Below are 21384 nucleotides of genomic sequence, written 5' to 3'. Positions count from 1 at the left end.
GTGGTGGCCAAAAACTGGAAAAGGAGGGTATGCCCTTCAACTGGGGAATGGCTGAACAAATTGTGGTATATGCTGGTGATGGAATACTATTATGCTAAAAGGAATAATAAACTGGAGGAGTTCCAGGTGAACTGGAAAGACCTCCAGGAACTGATGCAGAGCAAAAGGAGCAGAGCCAGAAGAACACTGTACACAGAGACTGATATACTATGGTAAAATCTAATGTAATGGACCTCTGTACCAGCAGCAATGCAATGACCCAGGACAATTCTGAGGGATTTATGGTAAAGACGCCACCCACATTCAGAGGAAGAACTGCAGGAGAGGAAATATAGAAGAAAAGCAACTGCTTGAATGCATGTGTCGGGGTTGACATGATTGGGGATGTGGACTCAAAACTACCACACCAATGTAACTAACAACGATTTGGAAACAACAAAATGGAAAATGATCAATGACACATGTTAAAATCAGTGGAAATGTGCGTTGGCCATGGGTGGGGGGTGAAAAGGGGTTAAGGGGAAAGTAGGAGCATGAATCATGTAACTATGTTAAAAACAAATATTAATAAATGTTTTTTAAAAGTATCAAAACAAAAAAAGATAAAATGTATTGGTATTATATGATACACTATTTATTATGTATTTCTGAGTTTCTAAATTTTTTCCGTGTCATTGGCTAGCCTTCGCATATCAGCTGCGGCTTCTACAACCCCCCCCCCCAACATTCTCACTTAAGTTCTTATGCCAACCCATAATATATTGAAACTGCAATAGGGAAGGTTGTGATGTGGAAGGGATATTTATACAATTAAAACAGTGCTGTTTTTTGAGATAGAGGGCCTAGGTTCAAATTCCAGCTCTACTTACATGCCCTGCCCTTGGGCAAATCACTTATTTTCCCAGTGCCTGTCTCCTCATACCTAAAATGAAGGGGTTGGACTAGATGGCTTCTGAAGTCCATTCTAATTCTAAAACTGTGTTCCTATAATCCTGTAAAATGAGGATTTAAATGCTAACAATACTTATATTTCACAAGGTGAGAACACCTTGTAAATCTTAAAACACTAAAATTTAAATAAATGTGAATAGGCAACTCAGTTAAAAAACTGGTAGGAGGGGCAAGTAGGTGGCTCCGTGGATAGAGAGGCAGGCTCAGAGATGGGAGGTCCTGGGTTCAAATCTAGACTGAAACACTTCCAGCAATGTGACTCTGGGCAAGTCACTTGACCCCTATTGCCTAGCCCTTACCATCTTCTGCCTTAGAACCAATATACACTATTCATTCTAAGACTGAAGATAAGGGTTTAAAAAAATAAAAATAAAAATCTGGTAGAACAGGGGTATTCAATTCAATACAATACAATACAATACAATACAATACAATACAATACAATACAATACAATACAATACAATACAATAATACATTTAAGTGCCTACTATGAGCCAGGCACTCTAATAGGGACCAGAGATCCAAGACAAAAACAATAACAGTCTCTGCCTCAAGAAGTTCACATTTTTCTGAGGTGGAATAATATTAGCACAGAAAAGTCAATGCAAAATATACACAAATTGGGAGAGTTGGATGTTCACAAATTGGAAGGCTAGAAAAGTGGAGTGCAGAGAGCTTAGGAAAGAGTTCATACAGGAAATAACACTTAAACTAAGCTTTGATGGGAGCTAGGGAATCCAATATGCTGAGCTGAGGACAGAGAGTGTTCCAGGATGGAAATAGAAGATGGAATGTCCTGTATGGAGAACAGCAAGCTGGACAGCTCTTTATCTGCTACACCACATCTTCTTATACCTCCAGGATAAAATTTTTAAAAGATATGACTTGTCAGATATCACATGTGTATGTCATAGTGTAATTGAATGAATGCTGGAGCAGGAGCCAGGAGACCTCTCTTTTACTTTAACGATCACTCATTTAACCTCTGTAGGTATCTGTTTCCTTGTGGGTTAAAATGAGGCAGTTGGGCTAAAGGATTCCAAAGATCCTGTCCAGTTTTAGATCCTATGATCCTATGAACTAATATCAAGCCTAATATGTCCACCAAAAACAATCTATGTGATCTATTTTAATTCTCTAACATCAATGTGATCTAAGCATATGCCAAGAGAAGCACAACATCCAGAATGAGAGAGAGAAGGAGCATCGGCATCTGCCTTGGTCAGACTAAACTGGATTCTTGTGTCCAGTTTTGCAATGCTCCATTGTAGAAACCACACTGGCAAACTGAGGTATGTTTAGAAGGAAGAAGCTAGAATGGTGTAGGGACACGGAATTAGATTACAAATAGGAAAGGAAATGTTTCAAGTGTGTTTGGGGAAAGAGAGGAGAGAGTGGTAGAAATCATGACTTTCAAACATCCAAAGAGTTGTTTTCATATGTAAAGATTAGATTCAGTCTTCTTGGCCTCAAAAGAAGAAACGTGAGTAGAAAATACAAGGAGATCTAATTTTGGCTCAGCATAAGAAAGGACTTCCTAAAAATTAGAGCAATCCAAAAACAGAATGAGCTGCCTCAGGAGGTAGTGAGTTCTCCATAATTGTTGTTCAGTCATTTCCGTCATGTCCAATTCTCTGTGACCCCATTTAGGGGTTTTCTCAACAAAAATACTGGAACAATTTGCCGTTTTCTTCACCAGCTCATTTTAAAGATGGGGAAACTGAGGCGGAGTTAAGTGTTTTGCCCACAGTCACATATCTAATTAGTATTTGAAGCCAAATTTGAATTCAGGCCTTCCTGACTCCATACCTAGTGCTCTATCCACTCACCACACCTCCTAGCTGCCCATCCTCCTAATAAGAGGCTTTCAAACAAGAATGGATAATAATTTATTTAAGATGTTGTGGAGATGATTCATAGTCAGATGAAGGGGATGAGGCTTGGGCAGACAGCCTTTAAAGTTTCTTTTAAGTCTAAGATTCTATGTAGTTTGAGTAAGTTATTCCATCTAGATCACTCTTAAAAGGACAAAAATGCCTTAGTTTTGGGGGGGGGGTTAAAAGCATTTCCTAGTTAAACCTATTTATAACATAAAGAAATATTTCCTCTGGAATGATTTATATGTTTGAATCTAGAAAGATCATGTTTACTTTAGGATAATTCTTTTAAAATTTCATTTAGAGAAAAAATAATAATTAATAATAGCTTTTATATAGGACGTAGGAGATGCTAGGCACTTTACAAATATTATCTCATCTGATTCTCACAACATCTCTGGGAAGTTGGCATTATTATTCTTATTATTATCATTATCATTATTATTATTATTATTTCCATTTAACAGGCAAGGAAACTGAGGCAAACAGAGGCTAAATGATTTATTATCGGGTCACAGAACTAGTGTTTAAGATTGGATGTGAATTCAGCAGGTCTTCCTGAGGCCAGACCCAGCCTCTATTCACTGTTTCTTTTTGCTGTAAGAGTACATTTTCATGTATATAATGTAAATGTTTAGCACTTCCCCTCCCCCCCAACATTAACTGACCACTTATAGAAAGCATAAGAAAAATAACTGATAAAAAAAAAACGAAGCTTTCCAGACAGTCTGCTGCTCTGTGCTACCATCTACTGGCTGTAGCTGCCAAGCAAACTCTGCTCTGAAAGAGAAGGCCAGAGCTCTTTGAGTAATAAAATCATAATAATACTGCCCAAGGCTATCCCAGCTTGTCTGATCAGGCAGCCAAGCACAGCCAGTAGAAATCTTCAGGCTAGATTATCTGTCTTTTCAATACTTTTTTCTCCTCCTGTTTAGAGGCCATTTAAACGATTAACTGTTATAATATGAAATAATTATAACTTCTATCATATATATTGGTTCTTTTTCTTTTTCTTTTTTTTTTATTTTAAACCCTTAACTTCTGTGTATTGACTTATAGGTGGAAGAGTGGTAAGGATAGGCAATGGGGGTCAAGTGACTTGCCCAGGGTCACACAGCTGGGAAGTGTCTGAGGCTGGATTTGAACCTAGGACCTCCTGTCTCTAGGCCTGACTCTCAATCCACTGAGCTAACCAGCTGCCCCATATATATTGTTTTTGTCTGTCTCACACAGTTTATTTAACAATAGGTAATAAGAAATCAATTTTAACAGACTATACAGTGATCAAAAGTTCATATTTATAAGTAATCAACTTTAAGCGCATGATTTACAACATTCTCTGAGTCCCCTTCAAATTCTCAGGGAAATTTATTTAGCAAAACTTCCAAGGACCTAAGTGGAGCTGGGGGTATGGAGAATCCTTTCAGCCTCCCCCTTGGTAATGTACTTTGTTAACACGAAATCAACTCGAGAGCAAGACTGAAAAGACCCAAGTGGATCTGGCAAACATCATCCTCCTTTCCACCAGCAACCAAAATCACTATGTTCCCCTCCGCCATATTGTTGAGCAGTTTACTGACACGATACTAGTCTATTGAATGAATGAATGTTTCCCCACTTAAAGAAAATTATAAACTGCCCAATCAATCAAACATGCCTGGCCATGTTCAAAATCAACACCCTGGCTTGCCAGATCCTAAGAAAAGACAAGTGGTAGAACCAATATTATTTTTGGTCCAATATATTTACAGTTCTGGGGAAAGCTTTAAATGGTGTCCCTGGGTTCTGGTGGTGGTGGTTGTTTTTAACCCAGCAGTACATTTATATCAGCCACAACCCTCGGTAAGACAAAATATGAAGCAAGGGTTTCCTTTGAGAATGGTGGTAAACAAGGACAAAATAATTCATGGTTGTCAAGTGAAATAAAATTATACATTAAAACCAGCCAGGGAAGAAAAGAATCAAGAATCAGGGATCCTTTTAAAAGCACTTTTCCCCCCAACAATGCAGTGGAAAGTAGCTTGAGAAAATAATAGCACTCTTCAGTTTTTCAGAACTCCCCTTTTACCTGGAAATGATGTTGAGTTGGCTACTCATTGTCTCAATTTGCTCCAACCCACACAAGAGTTCATCTGCACACCTCTGATCCAGGCAGTTCTTAGCAACGAGGCGGATGAATTTAACAAACAGGTGTCCAGAAGAGGCTGTTTTCTTTGCAGAGGCAATTAACTGGTCTTTGGTCTACATGAAAGGAATGTTAGATAAATTATATAAATAGATAAATAATAAATAAAAGAGGTTGTTAGAAGACACATAGAGAGGCAAATTTAATAGCTACCACAAGTGTTTTTTACAGGCCAGGCTGGTCAGTTTGAAGCCTTTCAAAAGCCTCCTTTGTCCTAGCTGTATGACCCTGGGCAAGTCTCAACTTGGATTGCCTAACCCTTGACCCTCTTCATAGAACTGATACTATATCTCTGAGTCAATGATTCTACATCTATAGAAGAAGACCCATTTCTCAACCTTCAAATGGGTTTTTTTGTGTTTAAGACAAAAGAGAAAAAAAAGTATCACTAATAAGTCCTAACTGGCCTAACTCTTCTTTAGGCAAAAATAGTGGAAAGATCTCAGAAGCCAATTTCTTGCTGATTTAATATAAGGGGAAATGAATTTTTTCATTTAAAGATGACTAAGATTATTTGTTAAGATAGGTTGAAACTAATCTATCTTCATTTTAGAAAAACTGATCTCATATTTTTCAATGATTCAAATAGGGTCTTGGACCAAGTAACTATCCTATCATAATTCTCTTATATTTAATGTTCTGTAGGCTAATGCACAGGTAGATAAAACGATGCTTTTAAAAGCTAATTTTAATAGATATAATTAGGATATAAAGTCTGTAGATTCACTGAAAGCATTTTTTTTGTTTTGTTTTGTTTTTTAAACCCTTGTACTTCGGCGTATTGTCTCATAGGTGGAAGAGTGGTAAGGGTGGGCAATGGGGGTCAAGTGACTTGCCCAGGGTCACACAGCTGGGAAGTGGCTGAGGCTGGGTTTGAACCTAGGACCTCCTGTCTCTAGGCCTGACTCTCACTCCACTGAGCTACCCAGCTGCCCCTGAAAGCATTTTTGGTACAACTCCAGTAGTAGAAAGGATGACAACTACTACACCTACATAGTTTACTTCTTTCTGTTGTAATATGTCTCTATATTTTGAAAGATTTTTATCCTACATATCTTAGAGATTATGAGTATTTAGTAAGGAAACATCTTTTTAAAACACTGTTCTTGATTTTCTTAATCAATATTCTTGATCAATATTACATCTTGACGATTGTAAGCAAGCAACGGTCTATTATAATGGTCTGGTTTTAACATAGTTTATTGGTTGGATTCTCAAGTATATTTTGAGGTTTGTATCTGTGAGGTGAAGATTTATCATCTCTCAGTCTACATAAAATAGGAGGCATCTGATTTGTAATTCTAATCACCAGGTTATATCTTGTTAGGTATTCAGTGGGTGCTAAATTTTTGCAAGGATGTGTTGCACAGTTTCTACTGTTTCCTTACACAATCTGCATTAATCCTTACATCGAAGCTCTTTAAAAATATCTTTTCTGTGATCCCTAGGGGCAATGTCCTGGTCCTGAACCACCATGATGAACCCCTCCATTTCTAAGAACACATCTCCATAACTCCACCATTTGTCCAATACTGTTTTGACAACATATCATCTAAATTCATTCAGATGTCACTCATTGAGGGCCTTTTTTCGTTCTGCTCTTGAAACTTAAAGCCATTCCATAATAATCTTCATTCAGATACAAACCACTCTTGCTTACAATCGAAAAACCTAATTATATATTCCTATTAATTATCCTTTTTTATTGCATAGAAAAGTGATGTCTTATTTTGAAAGTATTTCTGTTAGTTTTTTACCTGTTTAAATGATAGTCTAAGAATATCTATTCATATTCTTCTTTTTTGGTAAGGAAGTGTTAATCTTTCTACAGCTACTTTAGGGTATATTGCATTAATATTGTATGAGTTTTTATTAGGATCCTTTCCAAATCTGTTATGGTCCATTCTGATAGTGCCAAACATGTACATTACGAATTGTATTGTGTGTGCATTAAGAATGGTATTGTGTAGCTCCTAATTGCTTTAAATGTATTCTTTCCATTAAGGTTTTATTTCAGAATGCCAGTAAGTCTCCTAAAATATTCAGACACAGCTTTTTCTTTGTGGCTTTCTATCCGATGTAAGTTTCCTGGAGGAAATCAAGATATTTGTATCACCTGCATTCACTGTTTTAATTTGATCTCTAGATTCAAGCTGAAAACTTTTAATCTCTATTTTTCTTGGTATAAGTTTTACACTTATTAAGCTCAAATGACATTTTGATTTTATTGAAAAAAATTCATTGAGTTGTTTAATATATATTTCTGTGGTGCCGTGTAGCTTGATGTCATCCATATTTTAAGTAATTAATAAGTAATTAAATAATTCTAAGTTTTGGTTGAACTTCCTCTTTAATTTGGAAGACATATTTGGTTTGATTTAGGAGAGATGATAATAGATTTAAAGTCAGCCTGAACCATGATGGGATTTAATTGTCTCCCTAAAAAATGCCATGTTTTAAACCAATTGTTACTTATATTATCATATTGGTTTTATGTTTTAGAAAACAGTCTTCCATGTGGACATTGAATGTCTTAATGTACTCACTATACTTGTATTTTTATATCTTTGCAGACTAAGCCCTGGTCATAAAAGTGAGTTAGAGTATTTGTGATAATAAAGGCAATACAAACATTACTGCACTTTTAATAAAAGCAGCTTGTTCAATAATTACTGAATGGATAAGTTGTTCTTGCCACCCCTGGGACTCTCCCACACCCTTTTTTCTTCTCAGTCAATTTATTCCTTTCTTATAAGTATTTATAGATTTTTAAAGAACCATACAAGCCATGAATGCTTTGATTTAAGTACATAAATGCATGAACTATATTTCATGGGGTCGCTAGTGTTCTCATCTCTTGGTATAGATATTTATCTTCTATTTTAAAAAGTACAATCAGGCTCATATCCAAGAAGAAGCTGAGAAAGTGCTTTGCCAGTAATTTACTTGCCATTGTATAGCAACTGGACCAATAATAAGAGATCTTCTGGTCCTATCACTTTCTAACTTTTTTTTTTAAGTTCTGGTTTCAATCACTTCCCTTGATGTATCTGTTCTGGCCTTAATTATATAGACATCCTTTCTGTTTCTCATTTGATACCACTAACATTTTTATTGAGTTATACTTTATTGGACAACATAGACAGCCAGAAATTTTCCACATCTTTCAGGGGTTCTCTGTTTCCTCTGTTTCTGTCATTTTGCTTGATAACTATACCTTTTCTCCTCTTGTTCTGACCATAGCAAAAGACTCACTTATAATGCTATGTTCTAAAGGATTTTATACTTTCTGTCAAATACTGTGAGAGAATATGTGCATTCATGATAGTTGTAGCAGAGATGAGCTTTTAAAAATTATCCTGCTTTGGAATAATTCTCCTTGTTGAATTCATACTGACAACCTAAAAAAAATTTTAAGTGTTTTTCAAAAATTCCAGTCTATGTATATCTATCTCCTTTTCAAAGTAATTTCAAAGATCAGTTCTTTTTTGTCATCCATTTTGTTATTATATGTAATTTCTAAATTTGTGTTGAGTAAAGATTTGCAGAGACCTCTAGTTTTTCAACTTTTCCCTCTTCAGATATTAGTATTCCCTTGATTTCATTAAATCTAGGTTTAAGGATGAACTTATTTCTTCTTATTATTCTCTACTGGTTGGTAATACCTTGTTTTGTGACTTGGAGTTATTAAAATAATAATAACAATATGTTATAATTCATATAACACTTTAAGAATTGAAAAACACCTTACAAACATTTCATTTGATCCCTTTGATTTCCATTTTACACATAAGGAAACTGAAGATGACAGAGATTAAGTAAATTGCTCAGAGTCTCATAGTAAGTATCTGAGGCTAGATTTGAATTCTGATCTTCTCAGCTCCAAGTTCAGGGCTCTATCCAATTACCATTTACCAAAAACATCAGGATTTAGTTTTTGCCTATCGTTTCAAGCATTCTATTCACTATTTACTAGTTGCCTCTACCTTATCTAATAATGAATTAATCGGAGTTATTTTAACTAATAGTCCTAACACATAACATTTGCATCTTTACATTGGCTGTGCCAGCACAGTGCAAGCTTTGGAAGGCCTTACTAACTTAGAAAATATTTCAAGTACTGAAATAGCCCAGATCCAGTGTCTGACATTCAAGAACCAGCCTGATAAAATATGAAGAGACTCATCCATCACCAGAACTCATTAAATCATCTACTAAGACATGAAAGGATTGCAATCTATATCAGTGAAGGGTATAACTACTTACTTGAAAAAATAATAGCTCTTTTGACATATTAAAATATGTTAGTACCTTATATAGAAAGAATAAATATATATTTTAGGCATTGTGGTATAGCAAAGGGGGAAAGTGCTATGCAAGAAGAGGGAACCATTCTTTGTTTGATTTCCCCAAATAACATTTCCTAGACAACTTTTTGTTTCAATGAAGCTAGTCCTATCAAAAGTAAAGTCTCTCTTGTCATAAGTTCTAATTTTGGAAACCACTCCAACAAGCAGGAGGTTCATTGCCACTCCATCCTTTGAGGAGAAACTTTGATTTGAGTCAGAAGCTGCCTCTGAGGGGTGAAAATAGTCCCTCCAGTGGAAGAGGAAAAGGTTCTAGGAGCTGAACTCAGACTGAACTCAGGAAAAGGGAGATATGGAAGTAAATTGTTACTCATTATAGAGAAGAAACAAATGACCTGGAAAAGGAACAGTTGATTACTTTTGTCTTGATTTCAATTTCCTAGCAGACCCACCCCAGTGCTGTCTCTAGAGTTGGGGAACAGAAACATCAAGAAGAGAGATTCCCTGAATGTTAACCCATTTTTGTTCCTGTGACTCAGTTTCTAGGGATATTTAGTTGGTCTTCTGAACCAGAAGGCAGCCTTTTGCTGGGAAGTACCATTATAGTCCCTTTCCTCTTCAGACTCTGGGCCATGTGAAACACTTCTGTGGCCATTTCCCTGGTGAGCTGTTCAATTCTATTACTGTTGTCCTTCCACTTGTCCATGGCATCATCCCTCAGAAATGGACGGTCTGGGTCAGGGCTTGGCTCAGATGGACAGCAAGGCAAAGCACCATGGGACTTGCTAGTTAGCTGTCAAAATAAAGAATGAAAAGCTTATAGGATCATAGATGTAAAGAGAAGGAACCTAAGAAGTTAGGAAATCTACCACCACCATCCCATATACAAATGCATGCATTTTTCATATAAGAAAATGAAGATCCCAGAAGGTTGTGACCACTGAGGACACAAAAATAGTCATTAGCAGATCTGGAATTTGAACACAGGTCCTCTAAATCCCAATCCAGCATGCTTTGTACTCAGCTTTGGAGGAATTAATAAAACACCCAATATTTTTCCAATATCTGGGATTTTTACCACTATAAAGAAAACTGGCCCTTTTAAAAATTTCCTTTTGATAAAGATATAAATAAAAGCAGAAAAATGTTCCATCCTTAAGCTTCTCTAATCAAATATTTCTGAATTCTTAGGCAAATAGCTTACTAGTAAAGCAAACAGGAACACTAAAATTCCCATATAACCTCATTATTTTTACTTTAAGAGTTTGCAAAAATTTGTATCTAGTAAAAATAGTTTTCTGTAAAATGGAAAATTTACAGATAATGTTTGCCTATGTAGACTGGGGTCCTCTTTGTCACAAATTTAAAAACTTGAAAATTCAGGCAACAGACTGTAAACTAAAAAGGCTCAAGAAATTAAAGATTCATTTAATATGCCTTCAACTTTAAGATCTTCACTTACATATAAGACAACCTTATTGCTCTATAATAAATTATGATGCTCTTATTAACTCATATAAATGGGTATCAAAAGGCAAGAATGTCTGAATGAAGATTTTTAATTCTAGACTATTTTTTTTGACATTAGGTCAACAGTCAGAAGACTTGACCTACCTTATCCACTTACTGGGAAAGAAAGTGGTATTTATTAAGCATCTACTATATACCTGGCACTGGCTAAGCTAAATACTTTTAAAATATGACCTCATGAGGGGTGCAGCCAAGATGATGGAGAAGGTACCCATCTCTGTCAAATTACCCTTCAAAAAACTTTGATATAATAATGTCTCAGAACAAGTTCTGGAGCAGCATAACCCACAAAAGGATGGGGTGAAGTAGTTTTTCAGCCCAAAACAACTTAGAAGGCTAACATAAGATATCTAGAACACCAAGTGGAGATGGAGTACAAAGCAGCATACCAGGGCAGGCCTCACCACAGCAAATGGCCCTGGGCACAACTGAAGCAGCAGTCAAGGTTTCCATAGCTCTCAGCCATAGACATTAAGGAGGATTAGATAACTGATAAGAAGGAAATTGCAAGGGTCCCTTTGCTGGTTCTGGGTGGAAGACTCTTCTTGCATTGACCATGCACAGATACAGGTAGCAGTCCTGAGGCAAGGTTTCAGGGTGAGGAATAGCACTAGCAAACACCAGTACTTGCAGCCACAGGGAAGCAGGAGGTCCTCGTCACAGTTCCAAAGGGTAAAAGAGTGCTTTTACCCACTCACAGACTAAAGCACAGGTCAGGAAAATATTAAACACACCTCTCATTATATCATATCACCTTGAAAAAGCTGAAAGCAGTTAAATCCCCACAAAGCTTTTCTGCAACCAAAACTAATTAATGTAACCAAGATTAGAAGGGAAAGAACACAGAAAAAAAATTTTATAACAAATGTCTCTGATAAAGATCTAATTTCTCAAATTTATAAATAACTAAATCAAATTTATAAGAATACAAGCCATTCCCCAATTGAAAAATGGTAAAAGGATATGAATAAGCAATTTTCAGATGAAAAAATCAAAGCCATCAATAATCATATGGAAAAAAATGTTCTAAATTATTCCTGATTAGAGAAATGCAAATTAAAACAATGCTAAGATACCACTTCACATTTATAAGATTGGCCAATATGGCAGTAAAGGAAATGTTGGAGGGGGTATGGCAAAATTGGGAAACTAATGCATTGTTGGTGGAGTTGTAAACTGATCCAACCATTCTGGAGGGCAATTTGGAACTATATCCAAAGGGCTATAAAACTGTGCATACCCTTTGATCCAGTAATTACACTACTGGTCTATATGTCAAATAAATAATGAAAATGGGAAAAGGACCTACTTGTACAAAAATATTTATAGCTGTTCTTTTGTGATGGCAAAGAATTGGAAATTATGGGGATATCCATCAATTGGGGAATGGCTAAACAAATTGTGGTACATGTGGGTAACAGAGTACTATTTTGCTATAAGAAATGATAAGAAAGATGATTTCAGAAAAAGCTGGAAAGATCTATAGGAACTGATGTGGAATGAAATAAGCAGAACTTGGAGAACACTGTGAACAATAACAGCAATATTGGATGATGATTATCTGTGAAAACTTGGCTACTCTCAGTGATGCAATGATCTGGGAAAATCCTGAAAGACTTATGACAGGGAATGCTTTCCACCTCCAGAGAAAGAACTGTTGGAATCATCTCTCACATTAGTGTATCTTTGGTTTTATTTGGGGGTTTTGGTTATGTATGAGTGTGCTCTTATAACAATGACCAATATGGAAGTGTGTTTTGCATGACAATAAAAAGTTATTTTCTTTTTAAAAATAAAAACCCTTACCTTCCATCTTGGAGTCAATACTGTGTATTGGCTCCAAGGCAGAAGAGTGGTAAGGGCTAGAAAATGGGGGGTTAAGTGATTTGTCCAGGGTCACACAACTGGGAAATGTCTGAGGCCAGATTTGAACCTAGGATCTCCCGTCTCTAGGCCTGGATCTCAATCCACTGAGCTACCCAGCTGCCGCCTAAAAAATTTTTAAGAGTTGGGTGAGACTGAAATGACTGAACAACAACGAATGTACTCTAACATCCAGTGATACTGGCTGCTTCATTGTTTCTCCAACAAAACATTCCATCTCTCTACACTAGACATTTTTACTGGTTGTCCCCATGCCTGGCATTCTCTCCCTCTAACAATTAACTTCCTTCAAGTCCAAACTAAATTCCCATCTTCTCTCAGAAGCCTCTTCTAATTTTCTTTTAATCCTAATGTCTTCCCTAGAAAATCATGTCCACTTTGTCTTGTTTGTTTGTACATGGTTATTTGCATTTTGAATCCCTTATCAGATTATGAACTCCTTAAAAGCAGGAAATGTTTTGTTGTTGATGATAGTGGCAGTGGTGGTATTTTGTTTTGGATTTTCCTTTTTTTTTTTTTTGTATCTTAGTGCTTAGCACAATGCCTGCCATTGTAGCCTCTTAATAAATGCTTCTTGACTTGACTTGGTTTCCCCAAGGACAACCCTTTTATATAGATATATAAAACTACATATATGTGTCTGTCTCTCTCTTTTTTTCTTTTCCCCCTCTTTCATTTATGGCACATATATAGTCCCTGAACCAAGGAAACTATTATTCCTTATAAACGTAAGTGCCTTCTTAGTATACTTTCTGTTGTTGACATTGGCCAGATACTCTAAGACCTCGTCTGGAAATGTGAATAATATCCTCACTACCTATATCACAAGCATATTGTAAGGACAGAGAAGTTTATTCATCTTAAAGAGACATAAAAACCTGAGTTATTTAGTGGGTGATCCAGATGGCTGCTAAAGACTACCACCCTGAACAGTAGTTGAGACAGGCTAAGAGATTTCACAGTGAAGATATAATTGCAGACCATTTTCTTGGTTACTTGTAGAATAATTATTCCTACATCAATAGCAAAGTACCGAACAAAAGAATTTTACCCAGTGGTACTAGTCACTTGGAATAGCACCCTGGACAGTGGCTTCTACACAATATTCCTGGACTGCCCTTCCTATCCCTCCCTTCCTAATCTTTTCCCATGCTTTCTTTGAGGCTCCCTTTCCAGATTTATCTCCCCCAGGAAACTTTCCCTGACTGCTCTCAATCCACTATGCTCTTTATCGTGCTCTGAATGCACTTAGCATTCACAAGGAAATGTCACCTGATATCAAGTATTCAGAACAACACTTGACCTGAAAATGCCTGATAGTATTATACGGAGAGAGTATTGAATAAAATTGAATTCTTTAATTGTTCAACATGTATTTCTATTGTCACCAGAGACTAGGATTAGATCTTCATTTAATTTTACTTCACTTTCCTTCCTCTCTTCCCTAGCACCTAGCCATATGCTTTTAATAAGTACTCAATAAGTGATTAATTGAACTTGGATAATAAATTGAAGGATTTTTTTCTGAATATTAGCATCTCTGCTTCCAGAACAGACTGTATTCAAACCAGCCTAGTATTCATTTAACAAGGACTCAAAAGGCTCAAAGCCAGAATTTGTATCTTGTATTTCTTATTGGCAAAAGAATAGTAGGCATGTGTACTTCAGAGATTCGTATCAGTGGAAAGAAGAATTTAGAGGCTTAGAATGGTAGGGAGGAAGAAGGACATGTGCAAAGATAAAACAGATTGTTTTACTCTTTTCCTATTAACAACAGCAACCACCATTTATTATGACCTAATATATATAGGCCACTATACTAGACGCTAGAAAGGTTCAAAAGTTTAAAAGACATAGTGCCAGGGGCAGCTGGGTAGCTCAGTGGATTGAGAGCCAGGCCTAGAGACAGGAGGTCCTAGGTTCAAATACGGCCTCAGACACTTCCCAGCTGTGTGACCCTGGGCAAGTCACTTGACCCCCATTGCCTACCCTTACCAATCTTCCACCTATAAGTCAATACACAGAAGTTAAGGGTTTAAAATTTAAAAAAAAAAAAAAAAAAAAAAAAAAAAAGACATAGTGCCAGCCTTGAGAGAGTAAGGACTAAGTTCTAGTAAAGGAAAAAGCAATAGGTCCAGTATAACAGTGATGATCAACATTAATTTATAAAAATACTTCTTCTGAAGGACTCATAACAAGATTCTAGCATGTCATTTCAACTGCTGGAACATTACAAAATTTAAGACAGATACATTACGGACCCCTTCCAGTGAGGGTTGTTCATGAAAAGGACCTTGGTAAAAGGTAATTTCACAGAATGACTTCCAAGACTATATTATACTAGATATTATATTATATTATATGTTAGTTATATTTTACTTAAATATTATATATTAGTTATTATTTTTTCAGTATTATATTATTTTGAAATAATATTACTAATAGTAACACAGTTTACTGAAGCAGTATGATATGTTATGGAGCCTAATGATTATCATGTCTAGATATTGGGAAAGATACAAAACTTAAGTAGAGTGCTAGTGTCAGAGTCAAGAATTAATTAATTGACTAATTAATTAATGAAATAAAAACTATTAAGCACTTACTATGCATGCCAGGCACTAAGCTAAGGAAGACTTGGGTTTAAGTCCCACCTCTGAAGCATAGTAGCTGTGTCACCCTGGACAAGTAAATTAACTTCTCAGTGCTCAAAGCAACTCTTTGAGATAATAAGTTGCACCGATAGAGGAAGTTTCCTCATCCAGAAGTTCCTTATGTCAATGAAAATCACAGCTCCAGTCCCAATCCTCAATACTAGAGATCACAGTAAAGAACTTCCCAAATGGAATCTTTCTCCCTGTCCAGTGTTTATGAGTCCCTACTTCCTTCATTCATCCCTTTCCTCCATGCCTTCTTTCTTTTCCTTATCCCATTTCCCTTCCTTTCTTTATCCTATCTTTCTCCCCTGTCTTTTTTCCTTCCCTCCTTCCACTTAGCAACTGGAATTAAATGTCTAATGAAAACACCATTCTGGGTACCGTATGAGAAAGAAAGACATGATGTCTGCCTTGAGAAATGACCATTCCATCATGGTAGGTATGATATGTACACAAAGGCCATATATGCTAAGTATCAGAAAGGGTCATAGATGAGTACTATAGGAGTTCAGGGGAATTCAGAGAAGAGAGAATACTGTAGCCTGGGATAGTCAGGGGAGGTTTCATCACAGGAGAAGTAGGATTTTCCTGGAACTTACTTATTAGTTACTTTAGTTACTAAGCTAGTGCTAAGAGATGGGATTCAGGAAGGACAGGAATAGGATAATCAAAGATTATAGCTACCATACCTCACCCAGATTCTCTTTAGAAGCTGCCACATCAGCAATATCCTCCAGGTCAGGGCAAGGCTCCTCTGAACCACCTGGGTCTAAGATTCCTCTTGAAGATGTAGCCTGATGTGTTATGTTACCCACTTCTGCCTCTGTGCGACCTTCTTCCTTACTAGGCAGGGTCAGGTCAGGATCTTGAGATGCATCACCAGTCTGCAAGTCTTGTTCTAGTTGCTGCAGGGCTGAGGTTTGAGTGCCTCTCCACACCTGGAGTTGGGCTGTCACATAATGAGCCTCGGCTGCCCACTCCCACTGAAGACTTTCTAGCATCCCAGCTACCTTGTCCTGAGGATGTTCCAGGAGCATGTGGGATTTCTGTCCAACTTCAGCAGTGAGGAAGATGAGGTGCTCCATTATTCTTTGGAGACTTTCCTGGCTGGGTCCAGATTCCAGACCTTCCTCCACAATTTTCTGAACTGTCTGGATGCCAGAGGTGATCTGGGTCATATTCTTTCCCAGAGCAGCTTTGAATCTTGTCTTGTCATCTTTGGAAGCCCTGGAAGCAGAGAGTGCTAGCTGAATGGTATCCTGTATGGTCCTTTCATAGTCTTTGTTGATGCTACTGAGATAGGCCACCAGGACTTTGGCTTGAAGGGCAAGCTCCCTTTGGAGAAGTTCAAAACGGATGGACAGATTGGGTGCCAAGGGAGGAGAGAGGGCGAGGATCTGGGCCACCTCTACCAGAGCTTCTGTCAGCACATGGACCTCCCCCTGCAGCAAAACCACCTCCCCCTTCACTCTCTCATCACCACACAACAAAGCAGATAGTCTTGCAGCTTCCTGTAATCTCAAAGAAGTGTTAGTCAGGGGGGCCATCCCATCCTGTAAACCCAACTTGTCCTTTACCACCTGCCTCAACTCCTTTAAGAATAGAATGTCTCTACCAATGAAGCCATCGATGCCCCTTAACAAGGCTTGGACAGCCACTGACCACAAAAGGCAGATCCCCTTGATGCTTGTTTCCCCTGTCTTAGTAGCCTGGAAACCATTTGAATCTAATACCTTGTCCAGTAAGTGCCTAGCATGAGTTTCCACTTTCTTGAGTTTAGCTTGAATCTGGAGCAATTGCTCTGGATTCTGGATTGACAAAGGGAGCTCTTTATTCAGATGCATCCGTCCAGCTTTGTCTGCTAGCTGAGCCACATCCTTTATGTTCTGCCTAACTTCACTAAAGATCTGCACATTCCTTGGAAGATCAGAAGACTGGATGCCACAAAACAGCTGCTGAGAGAGATAGTACCAATCACCAGCTATGCCTGCTAAACTTTGGTGGCTTTCAGCAATCTTTTCAGACAGCTGGAGGGCTGCTTTGAGCACCCTCCCTGTACTAGAGCCTGGTTCATTTGCAATTTCTTTAGCTAAGTCAATTGTATAAGGTGTTAGAGAGATGATGTCTTGTCTTTCTCCTATAATCTCTAACTCTGATGACTTTTCCCCTATCAGGGCCTTTTGAGCAGCATCAGTACAATTAGCAAGATCCAGCAATTCTGTGCAAGCAGAACTGACTGCTGGGAGGTCATGTTTCTCTACAGCCAGAACAAGTTTCCTGATGACAGATAGTGGTATCCCCTGTTGAATGATCTTAGGACCCATAAAGCCGAGTGTGGAAATATTCCTAGAATGACATTCCCTAGGATCATTTGAAGTGCCTGGGAATTCTTCATCTATACTATGCCCGCCAATGAGTTTGCCCATGGGTTCTAGGCTGCTGAACTCTAAGAGGCTATGAGGAGTAAGGCACAGTTGTCCTATAGGAGTGATGAATTTATGGACTTGATTTCGGAGTGGGCTTAAGATATCTGGGTGGTTGGTCCCATCCAATCCATCGTGGACACTTTGAGTAGAATCAATAAGAAGTTTGGCCTTACTGAGAAACTCATCCTTGGCTTGGATATAATTCCTGTTTTCTAAACAGTGCTCAGCAGCTGCTGTTACTACTGGAATGGAGTTCTCTAGTTGCTGAATTAAAACTCTCAAACCATTCCGAAAAATGGGATCTCGGTTTTGGTCCACATATCTGTTCATCACTTGCACTATGTGCTTAGCTCGACCCTGAAGATAAGCTACATGCCAGGAAAATTCCTTGGAATTTCCACTGTTCAAAGCCCATTCAGAGAAACCTGTGTGTTCTGTCATTTCCTCAATAGACATAGTCAAAAATTCAGAGATGTTGAAAACATTATCAAAACATGCCAACAGGCCTTCTGCTGCCTGGACCCATGCCTGGTACACACCCTGGAAGGTATCAGAAACCCAGGCTAGATCCAGCCTTTCATTACCCTTGGTGAAAAGAGGGAGTACTCTGGCCATAAGTTTTTGTAGGCTAGACATGGCTTCCCCTATTTCTTTACCAGTTTGATGGTGGGTGCAACGGACCAAAACTAAATGAGCCACTTTGAACATCTTTTCAAAATGCATGCAGAAAGCATTAATAAAAGGCTGGAGGCTTTTGGCAAACCCTTCACGGTCCCAGGAAGAGCCAAGCACTGTAATCCCCCAGGCGGCTTGAATCAGCCTTTTCAGAGGTCCTTGAACATCTGTAAACGTATCCAGGATCTGGTAGAGAAGCCCAATCTGCATGGTTTGGGCAAGAATATCCACCTCACACTTCAACATGGCCCATTTCTCCCTCAGCTCCTGATCTGAGCAGTCCCCTGGAGATAGGGTCTCCAGCCTGCCCAGGCATTGAATAATCATATTTCTAAGCTCCAACAGACAGTGGCAGCATTGGACTAACTTCAGCTTCAGTGGAGGTCTGGAAGATTCAGCTAGGAGCATGCAGTGGAATACCACCACCCCTAAGAGAGAATCTAGATCTCCCTGAAGGACAGCTTCTACTGTTGGTTCAGCCAGTAGCATCAGAAGTTGCTCCAAGTGCTGAGAGAACACTCCACTTCTTTCCTGGAGATCCCTCTGTGGTTCACGTTCTGCATTTAACAGGGCAATTAGTTCTTCAAGGGTTTTCTTGGTCAGATCAAAAACGTAGCTCCTGGACTCTCTCACCTGCTGGTTCTGGGAATGACTGAGGCTCCCACTTCTGGCTGTATGAAGTAGAGGAATACACTTCTTCAAGATCTGTAGACACTGGGCTAGAGATTCACGATGGATTGACCACTTCAGTTCCAGCAGGCGCTGTTCAGTCATGGTGTTCAGAAAAAGTAGACCTTCAGAGAAATCCTGGAAGAAAGCTTGCATAGTAGAAACATCCCCTGAAGTCTCCAGGGCTTCAAAGCAATTCAGACACCAACAAGCTGCTTGAATGATTTTCCTTATTGTCGCATCATCCTCAGTAAGGAGAATCTGTTCAAAAAGTCACCAGGGTGAAGAAAGGGAAGAGAGAGAGATATTTAAATATTTTTACAATGATAACCACAATAGAGGAAGTGCTTTTAGGTTACCTTATTTGATACTCCCAATAGTACTTTGAGGTACATACTTACTTGAATGCATCTGTAATCTCAGGGATGTGGGTACGCCTGCAGTGGGACAGATCACAATCCATCCATGCCTTCTCAACTCATCCATTTTTCCCACAAATGCTCTTAAGGGAATCCACCCAACTTCTTTGGGGAATTTCTTCTAGATCTCTTGATATTGTGTGGGTCCAATGGAACAAATGCTATGTTTTGGTTAGCCCTCAGTCCCAATACATGACTGCCCTCCCTCCTTTTCCAGTCGACCATCTCTCTAATGATATCTTGATGCTGTTTCTACCATACAATTCTTGGTTCTTAATATACGACATCATCCTCATACTTTGCTGCCATCTGGGTGATCTGGAATTGTAATTCTTCAAGAAACTATTGTTGGAGGGGGCAGTTAGGTGGCTCAGTGGTTTGAGAATCAGGCAGAGAGATGGGAAGTCCTGGATCTGGCCTCACACACTTCCTAGCTGTGTGACCCTAGGCAAGTCACTTAACCCCCATTGCCTAGCCCTTACCATTCTTCTGCCTTGGAACCAATATATAGTATTGATTCTAAGATGGAAGCTAAGGGTTTTTAAAAAAGACTATTGTTGACATTCTATAACTTATAACCATATGATATCACTTGGAAAATATTAGGTTCATAGTATCATATATTTATTGCAAGGAAAGTTAACCCTGTTGGATTCAATGCATTTGTTTTGCAGATGAAGAAACTGAGACCCACAGAAGTTAAGTGATTTACCCAATGTTACACAGGTACTAAGAAAGTCACACTCAGGTCCTTTGACTCCAAATCCATGATTATCTCCAGTGTTTCATGCTACTTCCTATAGAGGTTGAAAACAAAAGCTGTTAAAACAAATTGTTGAGGGGGCAGCTGATTAGCTCAGTGAATTGAGAACCAGGCCTAGAGATGGGAGATCCTAGGTTCAAATCTGGCCTCAGACACTTCCCAGCTATGTGACCCTGGGCAAGTCACTTCACCCCCATTGCCTACCCTTACCACTCTTCTGCCTTGGAGCCAATACACAGTATTGACTCCAAGACGGAAGGTAAGAGTTTAAAACAAACAAACAAAAAAAATTGTTGAAATGCTGAAACATATATTTCAGGAAAAGGTTGAAGTCATTAAGACCACTGCAATTTCCAAAAGTAATCCTGCTACCCCCTAAGTCCTGTTTCATTTTGAGACAAGTTTGTCATCCGTCTGCAGTGCCTCTCCAAGTTATATGTGTTGAGAGAACAACTCTAGGTTTTCCATTGAACAATGGACAATGGACACCCTTCATCCTCTTGGTTTTTCCTTTGTGACTAGTTAGGTCAAACATTTTAAAATGAAGAAAGATATCATGAAGGAGACTGTACACTGTGCTAGGGCTTGATATAAACATCACAATGTCACACTGCTGGCGAGCTTCAATTGACTGACAAATGTCAGATAAACATCAAAACTTTTTCTGTTGGCAATTCATCTTTTCTTATTTTTAATAAAAAAAAAAACCTGTTTTTTTTTTTTTTTCCCGGTTAAGATGGCGGCAGAGTAAGAAGCAGCTCTTAACCTCTCCTGACCGAAACATACAAAACTCCTCAAGGGGACATAAAAACAAGTCCAGACGAACGGAGGAACCCCACAACAGGGCACAGCGTGGAAGGTACGTGGAATCGAGACATTTCCAAGCTAAAAAGGGCTCTCACTCACTCAATCGCGAGCTGAGCAACCGCCCCACCCCCACCCCCTCCACACTCACCTATAGCTCCGAACCCAGCTAAAAAGAAATAGAGCAAGTTTGGGGCACCCATCGAGTCATCAGCAGCTCCGGGACCTGTTCCTGA

General features: G+C 38.4%; 1 protein-coding gene across 1 annotated transcript in view; it reads right to left on the bottom strand.

Annotated features, from left to right (window-relative positions):
- Positions 1–21384, bottom strand: part of LOC123233390 — a 42597-nt gene that overhangs the window by 3929 nt on the left and 17284 nt on the right. Inside the window, exons 3-5 of the mRNA XM_044659504.1 lie at positions 16082–19423; positions 9920–10114; positions 4898–5070 (exon numbers count right to left, since the gene is read on the bottom strand). Coding sequence (XP_044515439.1) covers positions 4898–5070; positions 9920–10114; positions 16082–19423 — 3710 coding nt within the window. The remainder of the gene's footprint in view (positions 1–4897; positions 5071–9919; positions 10115–16081; positions 19424–21384) is intronic.

The sequence above is a fragment of the Gracilinanus agilis genome, chromosome 2, assembly GCF_016433145.1.
Source record: "Gracilinanus agilis isolate LMUSP501 chromosome 2, AgileGrace, whole genome shotgun sequence".
Taxonomy (NCBI): Eukaryota; Metazoa; Chordata; class Mammalia; order Didelphimorphia; family Didelphidae; genus Gracilinanus; species Gracilinanus agilis.
This window is presented reverse-complemented; position numbering and strand designations above follow the sequence as displayed.